General features: G+C 48.8%; 1 protein-coding gene across 1 annotated transcript in view; it reads left to right on the top strand.

Moving 5' to 3' along the window:
- Positions 1-8,922, top strand: part of RIMS3 (regulating synaptic membrane exocytosis 3) — a 45,149-nt gene extending 36,227 nt beyond the window's left edge. Inside the window, exons 6-8 of the mRNA XM_012511004.2 lie at positions 198-299; positions 621-760; positions 2,841-8,922. Of these exons, the coding sequence (XP_012366458.1) occupies positions 198-299; positions 621-760; positions 2,841-3,053 (455 nt within the window). The 3' untranslated portion in view covers positions 3,054-8,922. The remainder of the gene's footprint in view (positions 1-197; positions 300-620; positions 761-2,840) is intronic.
- The last annotated feature ends 5,116 nt before the right edge of the window (positions 8,923-14,038 follow it).

Raw genomic sequence — 14,038 nt, 5'->3', positions numbered from 1 at the left:
CAAAGGACCTATCAAAGGGTCCCTCAGCTGCTTCAAAGTGGTCTTCTGAGAGCGGTTTTGGCCCATGTGGTTGGTGCCGTCTTGTTCCCTTTCTAGTGAAGATGTAGCCTCCTCCACAGGCTGGCATTCAGTACAGCAGCTGGCTGGCCTGCCCCTTGGTCCGGTGCTGCCTGGACTCACCCTCTTCTTCCTTTCAGGAGACGTGCACATTGCCATCATGGACAGGAGCGGCCAGCTGGAGGTGGAAGTGATTGAAGCTCGGGGCCTGACCCCCAAACCAGGCTCCAAATCCCTCCCAGGTGAGGGATTTTGGAAATGGGGTCCTGACAGAGAGGGGCATAGAGCCGAGCTCTGGGTCTAGCAGGACCTCAGCTCCCGATGGCCTAAATCGGGATTCCTTACAGTGGAGTCACAGCTTGCCTGGAAGGCCAGTGACTAAGGCGGGGAGTAAGGGAGGATGGGGGAGTCAGTACTTGAGTCACCTCTTCTGCCTGCTGTCCACTGGCTGGCTTATTCCACACATCCTGCTCACCTCCAAGATCACCTGGCAGTTAGGGGATGGGCAGGCCGTAGCTGTCTGTCCTGGACCCCTCCCTGTCATACATTCTCTCCTCCGTTAGCCACCTATATCAAGGTTTACCTGCTGGAGAATGGGGCCTGCTTGGCCAAGAAAAAGACAAAGATGACCAAGAAGACCTGTGATCCCCTGTACCAGCAGGCTCTGCTCTTTGACGAGGGACCGCAGGGCAAGGTGCTGCAGGTGGGTGTCACAGGGCGAGTAGGGCAGGGTGGACTCACAGACTGGAAATTGTAATTTAAAGTTTTTCATTTATGATTCATCCTGTGCCAGGTGCTGTGGTAGGTGCATTAATTTGCGTTACTCATTTACTTTCACAACCCTGTGAGGTATTATTGTCCCCAGTTGATTCATAAGGAAACCAAGGTTTTGGGCTTAACCAAATTGCTCCCCAGGTTGCACAGCTGGTAGGTAGAACCAGGACACATGTGACCACTGCCTCCTCCTTCCCCTAGTGCTAATGTTCATTGCACATCGGTTCAGTGCCAAGGCTTGTGTTAGGTGCTTTCCAAACACGACCTCATTTCATCCTGCAGATGATCCTGTGGAGTAGGTGTGATTGTCTTCACTTTATGGAAACAGAGTCTCTTACAGATGAAGTCACTTGCTTGGGGTGAGCCCAGACCAGGTGACTGTCATCCCAGTTACTTGAGAGCAACAAAGGCCTTCTGCACAGTTGGTATTGTTAGCCCTTCTCAACAGTCCTGGGAGGGAGGGATCTTCACGCTCATTTCATAGACGAAGAACCTGAGGTCATGTGGGGATAAAGCACAGTGGTGGATCAGTCTCTGGGCTCAGTCCTAGGTTCAGATTCCAGCTCAGCACTCATTAGCCACGGGTAGACGTGACGATTAAACAGAGGATTGCATGTAGGGAGCCTTACATAGGGCCTGCCACATAAACAGCTACTCACTAAGTATTAACAGTCATGGTGGTGGCTGTTGATCTTGCCTGAGGCCATGAAGGTGAGCGAGAAGAGGCTAGAGCCAGGGGCTGTCTGGGCCATCCAACTTCTCATCTAGGGCTGTTCATCTGGGCTGAGATGGTTCTGTGGCAAGGGGTCTTGGAGTTGCAAATTTAAACTGCAGAGCCAGACATGGTGGCTCACACCCATAATCCCAGGGACTCGGGAGGCTGAGGCAGGAGGATCACTTGAGTCCAAGAGTTTGAGACCAGCCTGGCAACATAGCAAGATCCCATCTCTAAAAAATGAAAAAAAAAAAAATTAGCTGGTCATGGTGGCACGTGCCAGTAATCCCAGCTACTCGAGGTGCTGAGGCGGGAGGATTGTTTGAGCCCGGGAGGTCAAGGCTGCAGTGAGCTATGATTATGCTGATGCACTCCATCCTGGGTGACAGAGCAAGATCCTGTCTCTTAAAAATTAAAAATAAAAAAAGAACTGCGGAACCCTAGGCTTTGGGGAGTGGAAAGAATAATCTTTGGTGTTTGCTTAGAAAAGGAAAAACGGCCGGGCGCGGTGGCTCACGCCTGTAATCCCAGCACTTTGGGAGGCCACGGTGGGTGGATCACGAGGTCAGGAGATCAAGACCATCCTGGCTAACATGGTGAAACCCCATCTCTACTAAAAGTACAAAAAATTAGCCGGGCGTGGTGGCAGGCACCTGTAGTCCCAGCTACTCGGGAGGCTGAGGCAGGAGAATGGCGTGAACCCAGGAGGTGGAGCTTGCAGTGAGCTGAGATTGCACCACTGCACTCCAGCCTGGGCAACAGAGTGAGACTCCGTCTCAAAAAATCTCCCAGTGGTGTGGCTGGAAACACTGAGGTCCAGTGAGGGCACGGAACTTACACAAGTCCCACGGCAAGCCAGCAGCACAGCTAGAGCTATGGCCAAGTACTGAACTCTCAGTTTGCCCCTTCCTGGGGAAGGCTGTTATCTGAAATGCTGGGAGGCTCTGGAGTCACACACCCAGGTCCTAATCCAAGCTCTGCCACAAGTTACTGTGCAACTTTAGGTTAGCTGATTAACCTTTCTGAGCTACGGTTTCCTCCGTGGAAATAATCATGCAGAGTGCCCCTACCTGCGTGGCTTGTTATAACAATTGAAAGAAAGAATCTAGGTAAAATCCATAGGATCGTATCTAACACACCTCAAGTGCTCAGTAAATTATTGTGTGAAATCAGTCTGAGTTCTGGCTTCCTCTGCTCCATCTGTGCCCTGCTGAAACTTGTAGGTTCCTGGGCCTGCTGCACAGTCCTGGAGTCAGGGAGGTGGCTCACTCCCTCCCTCTCTTCTTCCTGGCAGGTGATCGTCTGGGGAGACTATGGCCGCATGGACCACAAGTGCTTCATGGGCATGGCCCAGATCATGCTGGACGAGCTGGACCTCAGCGCCACGGTCGCCGGCTGGTACAAACTCTTCCCCACCTCCTCAGTGGCAGACTCCACACTCGGATCCCTCACCAGGCGCCTGTCCCAGTCTTCCCTGGAGAGTGCCACCAGCCCCTCATGCTCTTAAGGATGTCAGGAAGAGGCCAGGATGGTGGTGTGGGGAGGGGCGCCTGCTGGCCCCATGTCCTCCCCTGTACATAGTCTTCGTGTCTTTCTGGATCCCTTGTCTTGCTGCATGCCTGTTGGCTACTGGGCTCATCCCAGCTGGCAGTGGAGACTGTAGTGTGTGTGTGTGTGTGTGTGTGTGTGTGTACGTGACCACGTTCTATCTGTTCATTTGTCTGGGTATAGTCACTTCTGGTGATGATATGGGCTGAAATGTCTCCATGTCTCTTTGTATCTTGTTGAAAAGAAACCCAAAGGAGTGTTGTGTGGACACGACTCACCCTGAGGAGTCTCCAGGGGTGGAGGTGGGGCACGCGGCCACTGGTCGGTGCTGCCTGGTCCTGGCCTGGGGCAGAGCCTGTGTGTTCTTCACCTGTGCTGGCTCCTGGTCCTGGCCTGGGGCAGAGCCTGTGTGTTCTTCACCTGTGCCTGCTCCTGGTGGTCTCTGCTTTGTTTTCTGTCTTGTCTTTTGTTCCACTCTTGACTCTCCTGGCTCTGCCGCTGTTTTCTGAGAAATGTAGCATCCACTGCAGCTGGCCACACTGAGGGCCCTCTGGGAACCCCACCCCACCAGAGCTGCTCCGGCAGCTCTTCTTGCCACTGAATGCGTTCTGCAGCATGTAGCATGCCCACCTAGCTCCCTGACCAGGGCCCTGGGGAGGCAGAGGGTACCCAGGGGGCTGAGGGCTTAGAAATGACTTTCTCTGTGAGGCTGGAACCTCCTCCTTCTTCCAGTGAAGCACGAGGTCTTGATTCCAGGGTTCCTGGCCAGGTGCCCCCTTAGCATTTTTTCTTCATCTCCTGTCTCTTCAAGCCTCCCCACTCCACCATGCCGAAGGAGCTCTGCCAGTGGGCCTGGGCAGGCAGCCACAGAGGGCATGTTATCTGCTAAAGCAGACAGTCCTCCTGAGGCCCTGAGGGTGGCCCTGACCCCCTCGGGGCTCATTCCTGGTGGGCATGACTTACCACCTGGTGGTGGGTAAGGAAGTGCTGTGGGTAGGGCTGTTTGCTGGAATAAGGAGGGCTGAGGCTGACTTGTTCCCTGCCACTGTTGAGGATCCCATCTGACATTTGGGGATTCGCTGCATGAAGTTGTTCATTTGGGGCTCCAGTTTTTGTGCATTTCCAGACCAGGGTCCCTGTCTGGGAGCTCAGACTTAGCTGGGCTCCAGCAGCCTGGCTCTGGACTCTCGTCTGCCACCATCACCAGCTCTGTCTAAGCAATACTTACCCCACCCCGGGCTTTCCTGCTTTCCTGTGCCCCACTGCTGCCCTCTGCAGAGCCATCTGCTCCAGGCACCCACCTGCCTCTGCTTGCTTTCTCACCCGTGTCTGGTTGGAGCTTCTCACAGCCACTCAAACCCTGACTTGATTTGACAACTGGGCCCTGTTGGTGGGGACCAGTTCCTGAACTAGACCCTGTGAAATCTGTCCCGTGGGAATCCTGAAGTCTGACTCAGGAATGCCCAGACCTGTCCCTGTCCCTCCTCAGCTCTAGGGTGAAAGGCGAGAGGTTGCTCAGGAGATGGACAGAGCAGCCCTTGGGTTTGTATCTGGTAGGGAAGCAAGCAGCAGGACAGTGGAGGTGTGGGGAAGGCGCTCTTTCCACCTCTCCCCAGGCATGATGCCTGGGTGCTGAAATGGCTGTGGCCCCAGCACCTGAGGCAGGGGTGCGCTACCTGGGGTAGCAGTAGAAAGGTCTTGGGGTCTGAATGACTTGGGGCCTCCATTCATAACCAAAGTCGGAGGGGCATGGAGGCAGTGGCGCCTTGCGGATAGGTCATCTCAGCCCAAAGGGCCTCCTTGGCTGGCATGGTTCTGCGTTATGTTGAAGCCAGAGTCCTATAACACCTCCCAAGAAAGATAGGGGAAGAAGCCAGAACCCCACCTGGCCTGCCCACAGGACAAGAAGTGGGTAAGGGCAGGAAGGAAATGAACAGAGTTAGCTCCCAGGCTCCTGTCTCTGCCTGAGCCTCTCTTCTTATATTATCAGAGAAAGGGACCACTGGGTGCATAGAGATGGGGAGGAGGCCACTGGGCTGAGTTTTCTTTTTAGGCGGAAATGCTCTCCCCAGGCCCATTGCATTCGTCAAGTTCTTAGAAATGGACAAAGGGCTCTGTCCTCCTCGACCCTAGTGGGGGATCAAGAAGGAAACTCCCTTGCAAAAGGGTATTTGAATCTCCTGTTTATGATATATTCACCCCTAGAGCAGTCACTGTCAGGGTGGTGTGAAAATACTCTACACCTTTGGGATGATAAGGTTGTTAGTGACCCACAGGATAGTATAGATGTTTGCAGATGTAGCACTGAGTGGTGATACCCAGACCAGCAGTCACCCCAGGAAATGGGGGCTACCCATACCCTCATTCCTCTGGTGGGGAGCTGCCTGCAGAGAGGCCTGCCACTGGGGGGTTCCAGGCCGTGGTGCCCCTTGCCTCTGGGGAAGGGTTAGCACGGGGGAGGTTCTAGCTGGAGGAGGGGTCTGATGTGCTGGTAACTTGGACTGACCTGTCTACAATCCCCAGCTGCCAGCTCCACTATTCCATCTCTCTAAAAGAAGGTAATTTCCTCCCCAAATTGACCTTGGGGAATTATTCTTTTAACCCTTTGCACCAAATAAGTTACTCATCCCCACCTGGATTTTACCCCATGAGGGTAAAGTTGTGTGGGGCTGACACATCTGTGTGATGCAGTATGGCTGCACTTAAGGGTCTGTTTCTCAGCATCCTGGATACAGGGGCTTGTCTGAAAAGCCACTCTGGAGCTAGCCTGTCCCAGAAGAGGAGGATGCACAAGTGTAACTCCTGGTTGTTTGCTGGGGTGGGGGAGCATCTGCTGTTTGAGGAGGGGTGGTGGGGAAGGAAGGAACTTGATCCCTCCAGAAGTCTCCCACCCTGGGGCCAACTCACTGCCATGTTCAGTGTCCTGGCTCCAAATGCCCCCTCGCCCAGATGAAACCCTGCAGTGGTTACAGGAATGGAGCTCTTTGTCATTCCACCTCCTCTGGTCAGGCGAGGTTCACCGTGCATATGGCAGAGACAGGAGTGGCCCTGCAGTGATGTTGGGTTGTGGGCAGGGACAGTGATGGATGACTCAGAGCGTCTGTCTTTGTATTTCTGCTCTGTTCATTCTGTCCCACTTTCTTCGTAGACTCCTTTTCCCTGCAATGGGTCTTTGGTATGAAAAAGACTCCAGTAAATGGAGCCAAGTCTTGGTTTGACAAGGGGAACTTGATCCTTCAGGGAAGAACCATCTCCAAAATGACTCCCCATCTGGTTTCTTCTACCACCCAATTCTACTAGGAAAGGAACACTTAGGAGGCTCTTGGGATGCAGCAAGTCCCAGGCAATGCCAGCATTTCATGGGGGCTGAGGCAGAACCCAGGAGCTCCAAGAAAGGCCACCCATAGAGCTCGTCCCCTGTGGAATCACTGCCGGTTAGAACACTGAGGTCAAGCCAGTCCTCCCATGGTCATGTCACCCACCAGGGAAGCATGCCTGGTCTCTTCGTTACTGCCAGCCTTGAGGAGAGCAGAAGCCTCCATTTTTAAAGACAATAAAGACCTCCAAGGGGACTTCTTTGGAAATGAAATGTAGCACAATCTTAGCCTACGTTACCAGGAGCCCTGACATGCAACCAGGGCCCCTCTTCCATGCCCTGCTGCCCAGGAGATGCTGAGCTCCTCTTCCCCTGGGGTTCCAGCCCTCCTAATACCTCATATTCCCCATCTTCCTCAGCCCAGAAAGCAATGGGGCTTTAGTGATGCCCTCTTTTGTGTCTCTCTGGTTGCCTCTAGCACTGTGCAAACTCTGCAAGAAATTGCTGCCTTTGCTTGATGTTGTAGATGAGTTGCCCTCCACCTGGCTGGAGAGATGGCACATCATTCAGGGCCAGAAGGTTGTCCAGTAGTGCTTCTGCAGTGGCTGCAGGGAGATGGAAAAGAAGAGCCCTGCTTCCCTGCCTCCTCCTACCTTTCTCTTCCACTCCTCAGAGTTTTCTTCTCCAGTATCCTGACACGTAAAGAGATTCTTTAAAATGCTGCTGCTTCTACCGGACTGTCTTTCACTGAGTAGTCAGGGAGGAGATGAAAATGTGGACACATCCCCCCTGCCTTCTCCCTCAACCTTTTCATTCATGTCAGAAGAGGTTGGGGCAAAACAAAACAAGCATGATTGAAGAGCAGGGGAAGCCCACACAATCAGGTGAGGCCTGATGGGGGCTGGACTGGCCTGGTCTGGCTGGGAAAGGGTTCTTTCAAAAGCGTGCCTGAGCATCTCAGAGCAATGTCAGTGATGCCAAAGAGAGCAACTTGGCCTCCTTGGGCACCAACTCTGATAGCTGAGTTGCACAAACGTGGCTCAGATGTTGGCATGCCCGATGGTGGGACCTTGTTCTCTGATAAAGGGCTTAATCTTTCCATGTAGCAAAGCAACTTTCCCTCCCTCCCCTCCCCCTGAACCCTGAGCTTGGGCTTGTGTGGGCCCAGCATGGCTGTGCCTGTGAGGGAAGCCACATCAGTGAGAGAAAGTTGCATTCTCTCAGGGGCCTAGACTGGCTTCGGGCAGGTGCTTGTTGAAAAGCATGAGTGTTTCTGCTTTGGGAAACCCTTCCAGGGCTCTGGCTGGAAACTTGGCCAGTAAGGACAGGGCCTTGGGCCTCCCAAGGAGTTCACAATGATGCCAGGAAGGGTCCCTGAGCCTGGGTTCCAGTCAGCTTGGCTAACAGAATGGGGCTTGGGAATTCCAGGGGCAACTGAGCATCCACCCCATTAGCCAGTGATCTGGACAGGGACAGCTGGCTACAGGGAATCAAAGGCTGTTCTGTGCAGTTTTGCCAGAAACTGTGACCTTGGGCTCCTCACTTTTCTGGGCCTCAACTTCCTCATCTGCAAAATCGGAGCATTAGTTGCTCTCCCCATGGTTCCCTCCCGGTTTTGATTAAAAGTCTCTGATCCGGAGCACATGAGGGTTGCAAGCCTGGTGCACCTGGTTCCTGTCTCCAAGGGCTGGTTTCCTCCAGCCTCTGATGCCCAGGCTGGGTGCAGGCCCTCATCTGGTCCACACCCAGATGCTGCCTCAGACAAGAACTCTGGGAATCCTAACAGACTCTGCTTTCCTCTCTTCGTGGTTTGTCCTCCTTCTTTTATTCTTGTGTAATGATGAGACATAATTAAGGGTCGTCTACAATGGACAATTTTCAAGGTGCTGATGTGATGTCACAACCTCAGCTACATCCTGAGTAGGTCAGTGTCCCCACCAGCAGATGAGGCTGCGTCTTTCCTCATTTCTGCTTCTGGGATGACATCAGCAGGAGAGTTGAAGATCTGAGAATTCTAAAGGAAATGTTCTCTGATGGAGGAGAGAGGGAACTTATCTCCCTTCAAAGTAGTTTGCTTCTTAAGACCACTCCTCCCTCCAGAATGTCTTTAACCAGACATCATCTCAGAAGGTGGGGCAGCTGCTTCCTTAGGAAGAGTGGGCCTGATAACTCAACCAACTCCTTTAGCATGTAAACTCACAGAAGGCAAGAACCCCTTTTTTTAGACTTTCCAAATGCATCCTGCAAAGAGAGAGACAGCTGATAGGGACTGACAAGCACACTGTTTAGATAAGAAGCAATTAGCCTTTTATATCTGTGCTCTATACATTTTCTATGTGCAGCATCTTTCCTAACTTGTTGTGGTTCCCGGGTGGCAGGTGCACAGCTGGGAGGGACTGCCGGCTGTTTTGTACGTTCTTGCCAATTCCCTTGAGGAGAAAATTCTTCACATGGCTTCTGCATGTACAGTATTTGGGCAGCAAAACATGATTAAAGTCAGTTTGAAAATGGTTTCATGTGTTGCTTTCTATAGATGGTTCTTCATTCTAGGAGGAAGAAAACAGGGTTCCAGGTGGCTAAAAAGAGGAGGAGGAGGAGGAGGATGCCTTGGTTAAGAGGCAGGAGAGAGCAGTACATTTCAGAAAAAAGCATGAAAGATATGGCCTGGGCCTCTAACTCCTGTTTGGGAACTCTATGGTCACAGCAATGTTCTTGAGCCATGAAATCTGACAGGTCCAGGCAGCTTCCTGGCTCTGTCTCCCAGGCCCTCTGCTTCCAGGCCCTCAAAGCCTTCTATTTCCACAGACTCCACAAGGGATAGCCAATGACAGAGGAAGGTAAGATGGAGCTAAGGCCACAGCTGTCAACCCACTCTTCCTTTCTTTCTGAGCTTTTGGGTCCAGCAGCTCTGCTCAGGCATTTGGCTTTGCTTATTGCAGCCACACCTGATACCAGCAGTAAACATAGCGGTTGACTTCTATGTGCTGCACCCTCCATCAGTCACGGATGCCTGGAGCACCCATTCCTTTCCCTGTCTCATGGTGGAGCAGAACAGTATGTTAATATTTAGTCATTTCTGGGCAGATCCATTGTCCTCCTAGGGTTGGGTTTGGGGGGTACAGAAGATGGATAAAAGAAGTGTAGCATCGTCATGGCATGTGCTTGCTGGCACAAGGCTGGCACCCTCCTCCCAAGAGCCCTCCAGGTTACCTCCACTGCATTGGCTCTGGCCCTTGGCCTTGCAGTTTCCGTGAGCACCATCTCTTGAAGGAAGGATCATAAGATCAATATGTGAGCTCTGGGGCCTCCCAGGATTCTGTCTTTTCCCTCTTTCCCACTGCTGCTCTCTCCCTGAGACATGGCTTATACTCTCATGAGTTTAAGAACTTCTATGCTTCTATCCAGCAATTCCTTCCAATAACAACTGCACCCTCCCCCACCCACCCCCTAAAAAACAAAAAGCAGACAACAAAAACTGAGATCCAAAGAAATTCTAAAGGATGTTCTTCAGATAGAACAAACATATCTAAGAACAACACCTGGAACGCAATCAATCCTACATGTTTGTTATTAAGGGAAATGATCCTGGATGGAAAGGCTGAAATGCAAGAAGGAAAAGTGAGCAAAGTAATAGGTTTTAAAATATTAGTAAAATATAGGCCAGGTACTGTGGCTTACATATGTAATCCCAGCACTTTGGGAGGCTGAGGCAAGAGGATCACTTGAGGCCAGTAGTTCAAAATTGGCAAGGGCAACGTAGTGAGAACTCATCTCTACCAAAAATTTAAAAATTGGCCAGACATGGTGGCACATGCCAGTAGTCTTAGCTACTTGGGAGGCTGAGGCAGGAGGATTGCTTGAGCCCAGGAGTTCAAGGGTTCAGTGAGCTATGATTGTGCCACTGCACTCCAGCCTGAGTGACAGAGCGAGTCGTTTGTTATCTCTTTAAAAAATGTAGTAAAGCATCCTGCCTCACAATGACTTTCCTATTGTCTTTCATGTGTCATTCCAACTTTTCTAGTCCATACCACGGTGCCTTGCAAAAACACATGAATAAAGCAATAACATCTGATTGTTAAGCTACCAAAAAACCCCAGTATCAATTATTAGGACTAATAAGAGCATTCAGCAAGGTTGCTGGATATGAGATAACCCTACAAAAATCAATTGCATTCTTCTATAACAGCCAAAACCAATGAAAAATAAGTATGAGTTATTATCCACAATAGCAATAAAAGTCATTAAACATCTAGGGACTATTTAAGAATATGTAATGCCTCTATGGAGATAACTTTCAAATTATAATAGAGTTAGATAATCTCGGCCAGGCATGGTGGCTCATGCCTGTAATCCCAGCACTTTGGGAGGCCGAGGTGGGTGGATCATGAGGTCAAGAGTTCAAGACCATCCTGGCCAAGATGGTGAAACCCTGTCTCTACTAAAAATACAAAAATTAGCCTTGCGTGGTAGCAGGCACCTATAATCCCAACTACTTGGGAGGCTGAGGCAGAGAATTGCTTGAACCTGGGAGGCAGAGGTTGCAGTGAGCCGAGATCAGGCCACTGCACTCTGACAGAGCAAGACTCTGTCTCAAAAAAAAAAAAAAAAAAAAGATAATCTGAATAAATGAAATTCACTGTTCTTCAATGAGATAGTTTAAAGATAGTAGCTCTCCACAAATCCATACATTCTATATATATACATATATATTATTATTTAGGAGACAGAGTCTCACCGTGTCACCTGAGATGGAGTACAGAGGCACAGTCATTGCTCACTGCAGCTTTGAACTCCTGGGCTCAAGTGATCCTCCCACCTCAGCCTTTCGAGTAGCTGGGATTACAGGCATGAGCTACTGCGCCCAGCTCATTCGATGTGATCTGAATCAAAATTTCAGTTGGCTTTTGTTTATTTGTTTTGAGATGGAGTCTCACTCTGTCGCCCAGGCTGGAGCGCAGTGGCGTGATCTCAGCTCACTGCAGCCTCCACCTCCTGGGTTCAAGCGATTCTTCTGCCTCAGCCTCCTGAGTAGCTGGGTGCACAGCACCACGCTCTGCTAATTTTTGTATTTTTAGTAGAAATGGGGTTTCACCATATTGGCCAGGCTGGTCTTGAACTCCTGACCGCAGGTGATCCACCTGCTTTGGCCTCCCAACCTGCTGCGATTACAGGCATGAGCCACCGCACCTGGCCTTCAGTTGGTATTTTAAGAAGTAAACTTACCTTACAATTTATGTGCAGTAATACAAGTCCATGAATGGCTAGATTAACTTCTGTGTAAAAAAGGGTGCCCAAAGATTGAAACATGAATATCTGGAAAATTAATATATGATAAAGGGAGCACATTAAAACAACAGGGGGAAATGGATTATATAAATATGTTAGGAAAATTTGGCTGGGCACAGTGGCTGACACCTGTAATCCCAACACTTTGGGAGGCTGAGGCAAAAAGATCCTTTGAGACCAGGAGTTCCAAATTAGTTTGCAGAACATAGCAAGATCCCATAACTACAACTGGAAAAAAACTGTGTCACTATCTGGACAAAGAAAGTATCCCTACCTAAACCAAGATATAAACAGAAGCCCTAAATGGCTTGACAGATTCAAAATTGAAAGGTAAAATGTAAAGTTAATTTAAAAAAGTAAGAAGTAATTTTGTGAATTAAGAGCAAGGAAGAACTTTTAATATTAATAATTAACATGCAAATTAAGGCAACAATGAGATCAATTTATACCTACAAGAGACCGGCAAAAATGAGAAAGCTGGATAATACCAAATGATGGCAAAGACATGAAGATACAGCAATTTCAGATTCTAATGTTGGAATAAGGGTGGTGTAGCCATTTTGGGGAACAATCTGACACTACCTGGTCCAATTATTATGCAGACCTTATGATCAGTACATTTGTATATAGATCCATTAAAGAGATACATATAAGAATTTGCATTGAAGCATCATCTGTGGTGGTGGTGGTATGGTAGGCAGAATAATGGCCCTGTGAAGATACACTATAATCCTCAAATCTGTGATGATGTTAATTGACATGGCAAAAGGGACTTTGCAGATATGAGTATTTTGAGGACTTGGAGATAGGGAGATTATCCTGGATTATCTGGGATAATTATCTGGGCCCAGTCTAATCACATGGGTCCTTACCAGTGGGAAGTCTGGGCCAGGCACGGTCACTCATACCTGTAATCCCAATACTTTGGGAGGCCAAGGTGAGAGCATCGCTTGAGGCCAAGAGTTTGAGACCAGCCTGGGCAACATAGCAAGACCCTGTCTCTAAAAAAGTTTAAAAATTAGCTGGGTGTGCTGGTGAGCGCCTGTAATCCCAGCTACTCAGGAGGCTGAAGTGAGCCACTGGAGCCCAGGAGTTTGAGGCTGCAGTGAGCTATGATGGTGCCACTGCACTACCGCCTGGGTGGACAGAGTGAGACTGTCTCAAAAATAATTTTTTTTTTTTAAAAAAGGAAATCTTTCTCGTCTGCGGTCAGAGGGAGTCAGACCATTCTGGTTGCACAATAGTCAGAGGGATGTGGTGTTAGGGGCTTTGAAGATGAATGAAGGGGAGAATGAGCCAAAGAATGTGAACAGTCTCCAGAAGCCAAAGTCAGAGAAATGGATTCCCCCTCATTGCCATAAAGAACTCTGACATCTCAATCATAAATATACAAAAAAGTTAAAAATGGGCAAAGGACCTGAATTGACATTTTTCCAAAGCAGATATACATATGGCTAATAAGTACATGAAATGATATTCATTGTTGCACTTGAAACGCAAATCAAAGCCATAGTGAGATATTACTTCACATCCAGTAGGGTGGCTAAGATTTAAAAAAAGACAGATGGCCGAGTGCACTCCAGCCTGGGCGACAGAGCGAGACTCCGTCTCAAAAACAAAACAAAACAAACAAACAAACAAAAAAACCATATGACCCAGCAATCCCTCTTCTGCATATAAACCCAAAGGAAGTAAAATCACCACTTCATAAAGGTATCTGCACTCCCATGTTTATTTCAGCATTATTCACATTATTTTACCTATAAGATAATGTTCTATATCTTACAGGTAAGATATAGAAACAATGATGAATGGATAAACATATATATATATAACTGATATATATATATATAACAGTTATATATATACAAGTTATATATATGTATAATGGAATATTATTCAGCCTTTAAAAAGGAGGAGATCCTGCTATTTGCCACAATGTGAAAGAAGTTGAAGGACATTATGCTAAATAAGCCAGACACGGAAAGAAAAATATATGATCTTACTTATATGTGGGATCTAAAAAAAAGTCAAATATACAGAGATAGAGAATAAAACCGTGGTTACCAAGGTCGGTGTGGTGGGGAAGGAAATGGGGAATGTAGGTCAAAGGATACAAAGCAGCAGATATGTAGGATGAACAAATGGAAAGACCTAATGTACAACATAAGGACTCCAGTTAATAATAGTGTATTTTATTCAGGATTTTTGCTAAATGAGTAGATTATAGCTGTTCTTGCCACAGGGGAGAAAATGAGTAACTATGTGAGATGATGGATATGTTAATTTGTTCCACTATAGTAACCATGTTACTATATATATGCATCTTATATAACATCATG

The sequence above is a fragment of the Nomascus leucogenys genome, chromosome 12, assembly GCF_006542625.1.
Source record: "Nomascus leucogenys isolate Asia chromosome 12, Asia_NLE_v1, whole genome shotgun sequence".
Lineage (NCBI taxonomy): Eukaryota > Metazoa > Chordata > Mammalia > Primates > Hylobatidae > Nomascus > Nomascus leucogenys.
This window is presented reverse-complemented; position numbering and strand designations above follow the sequence as displayed.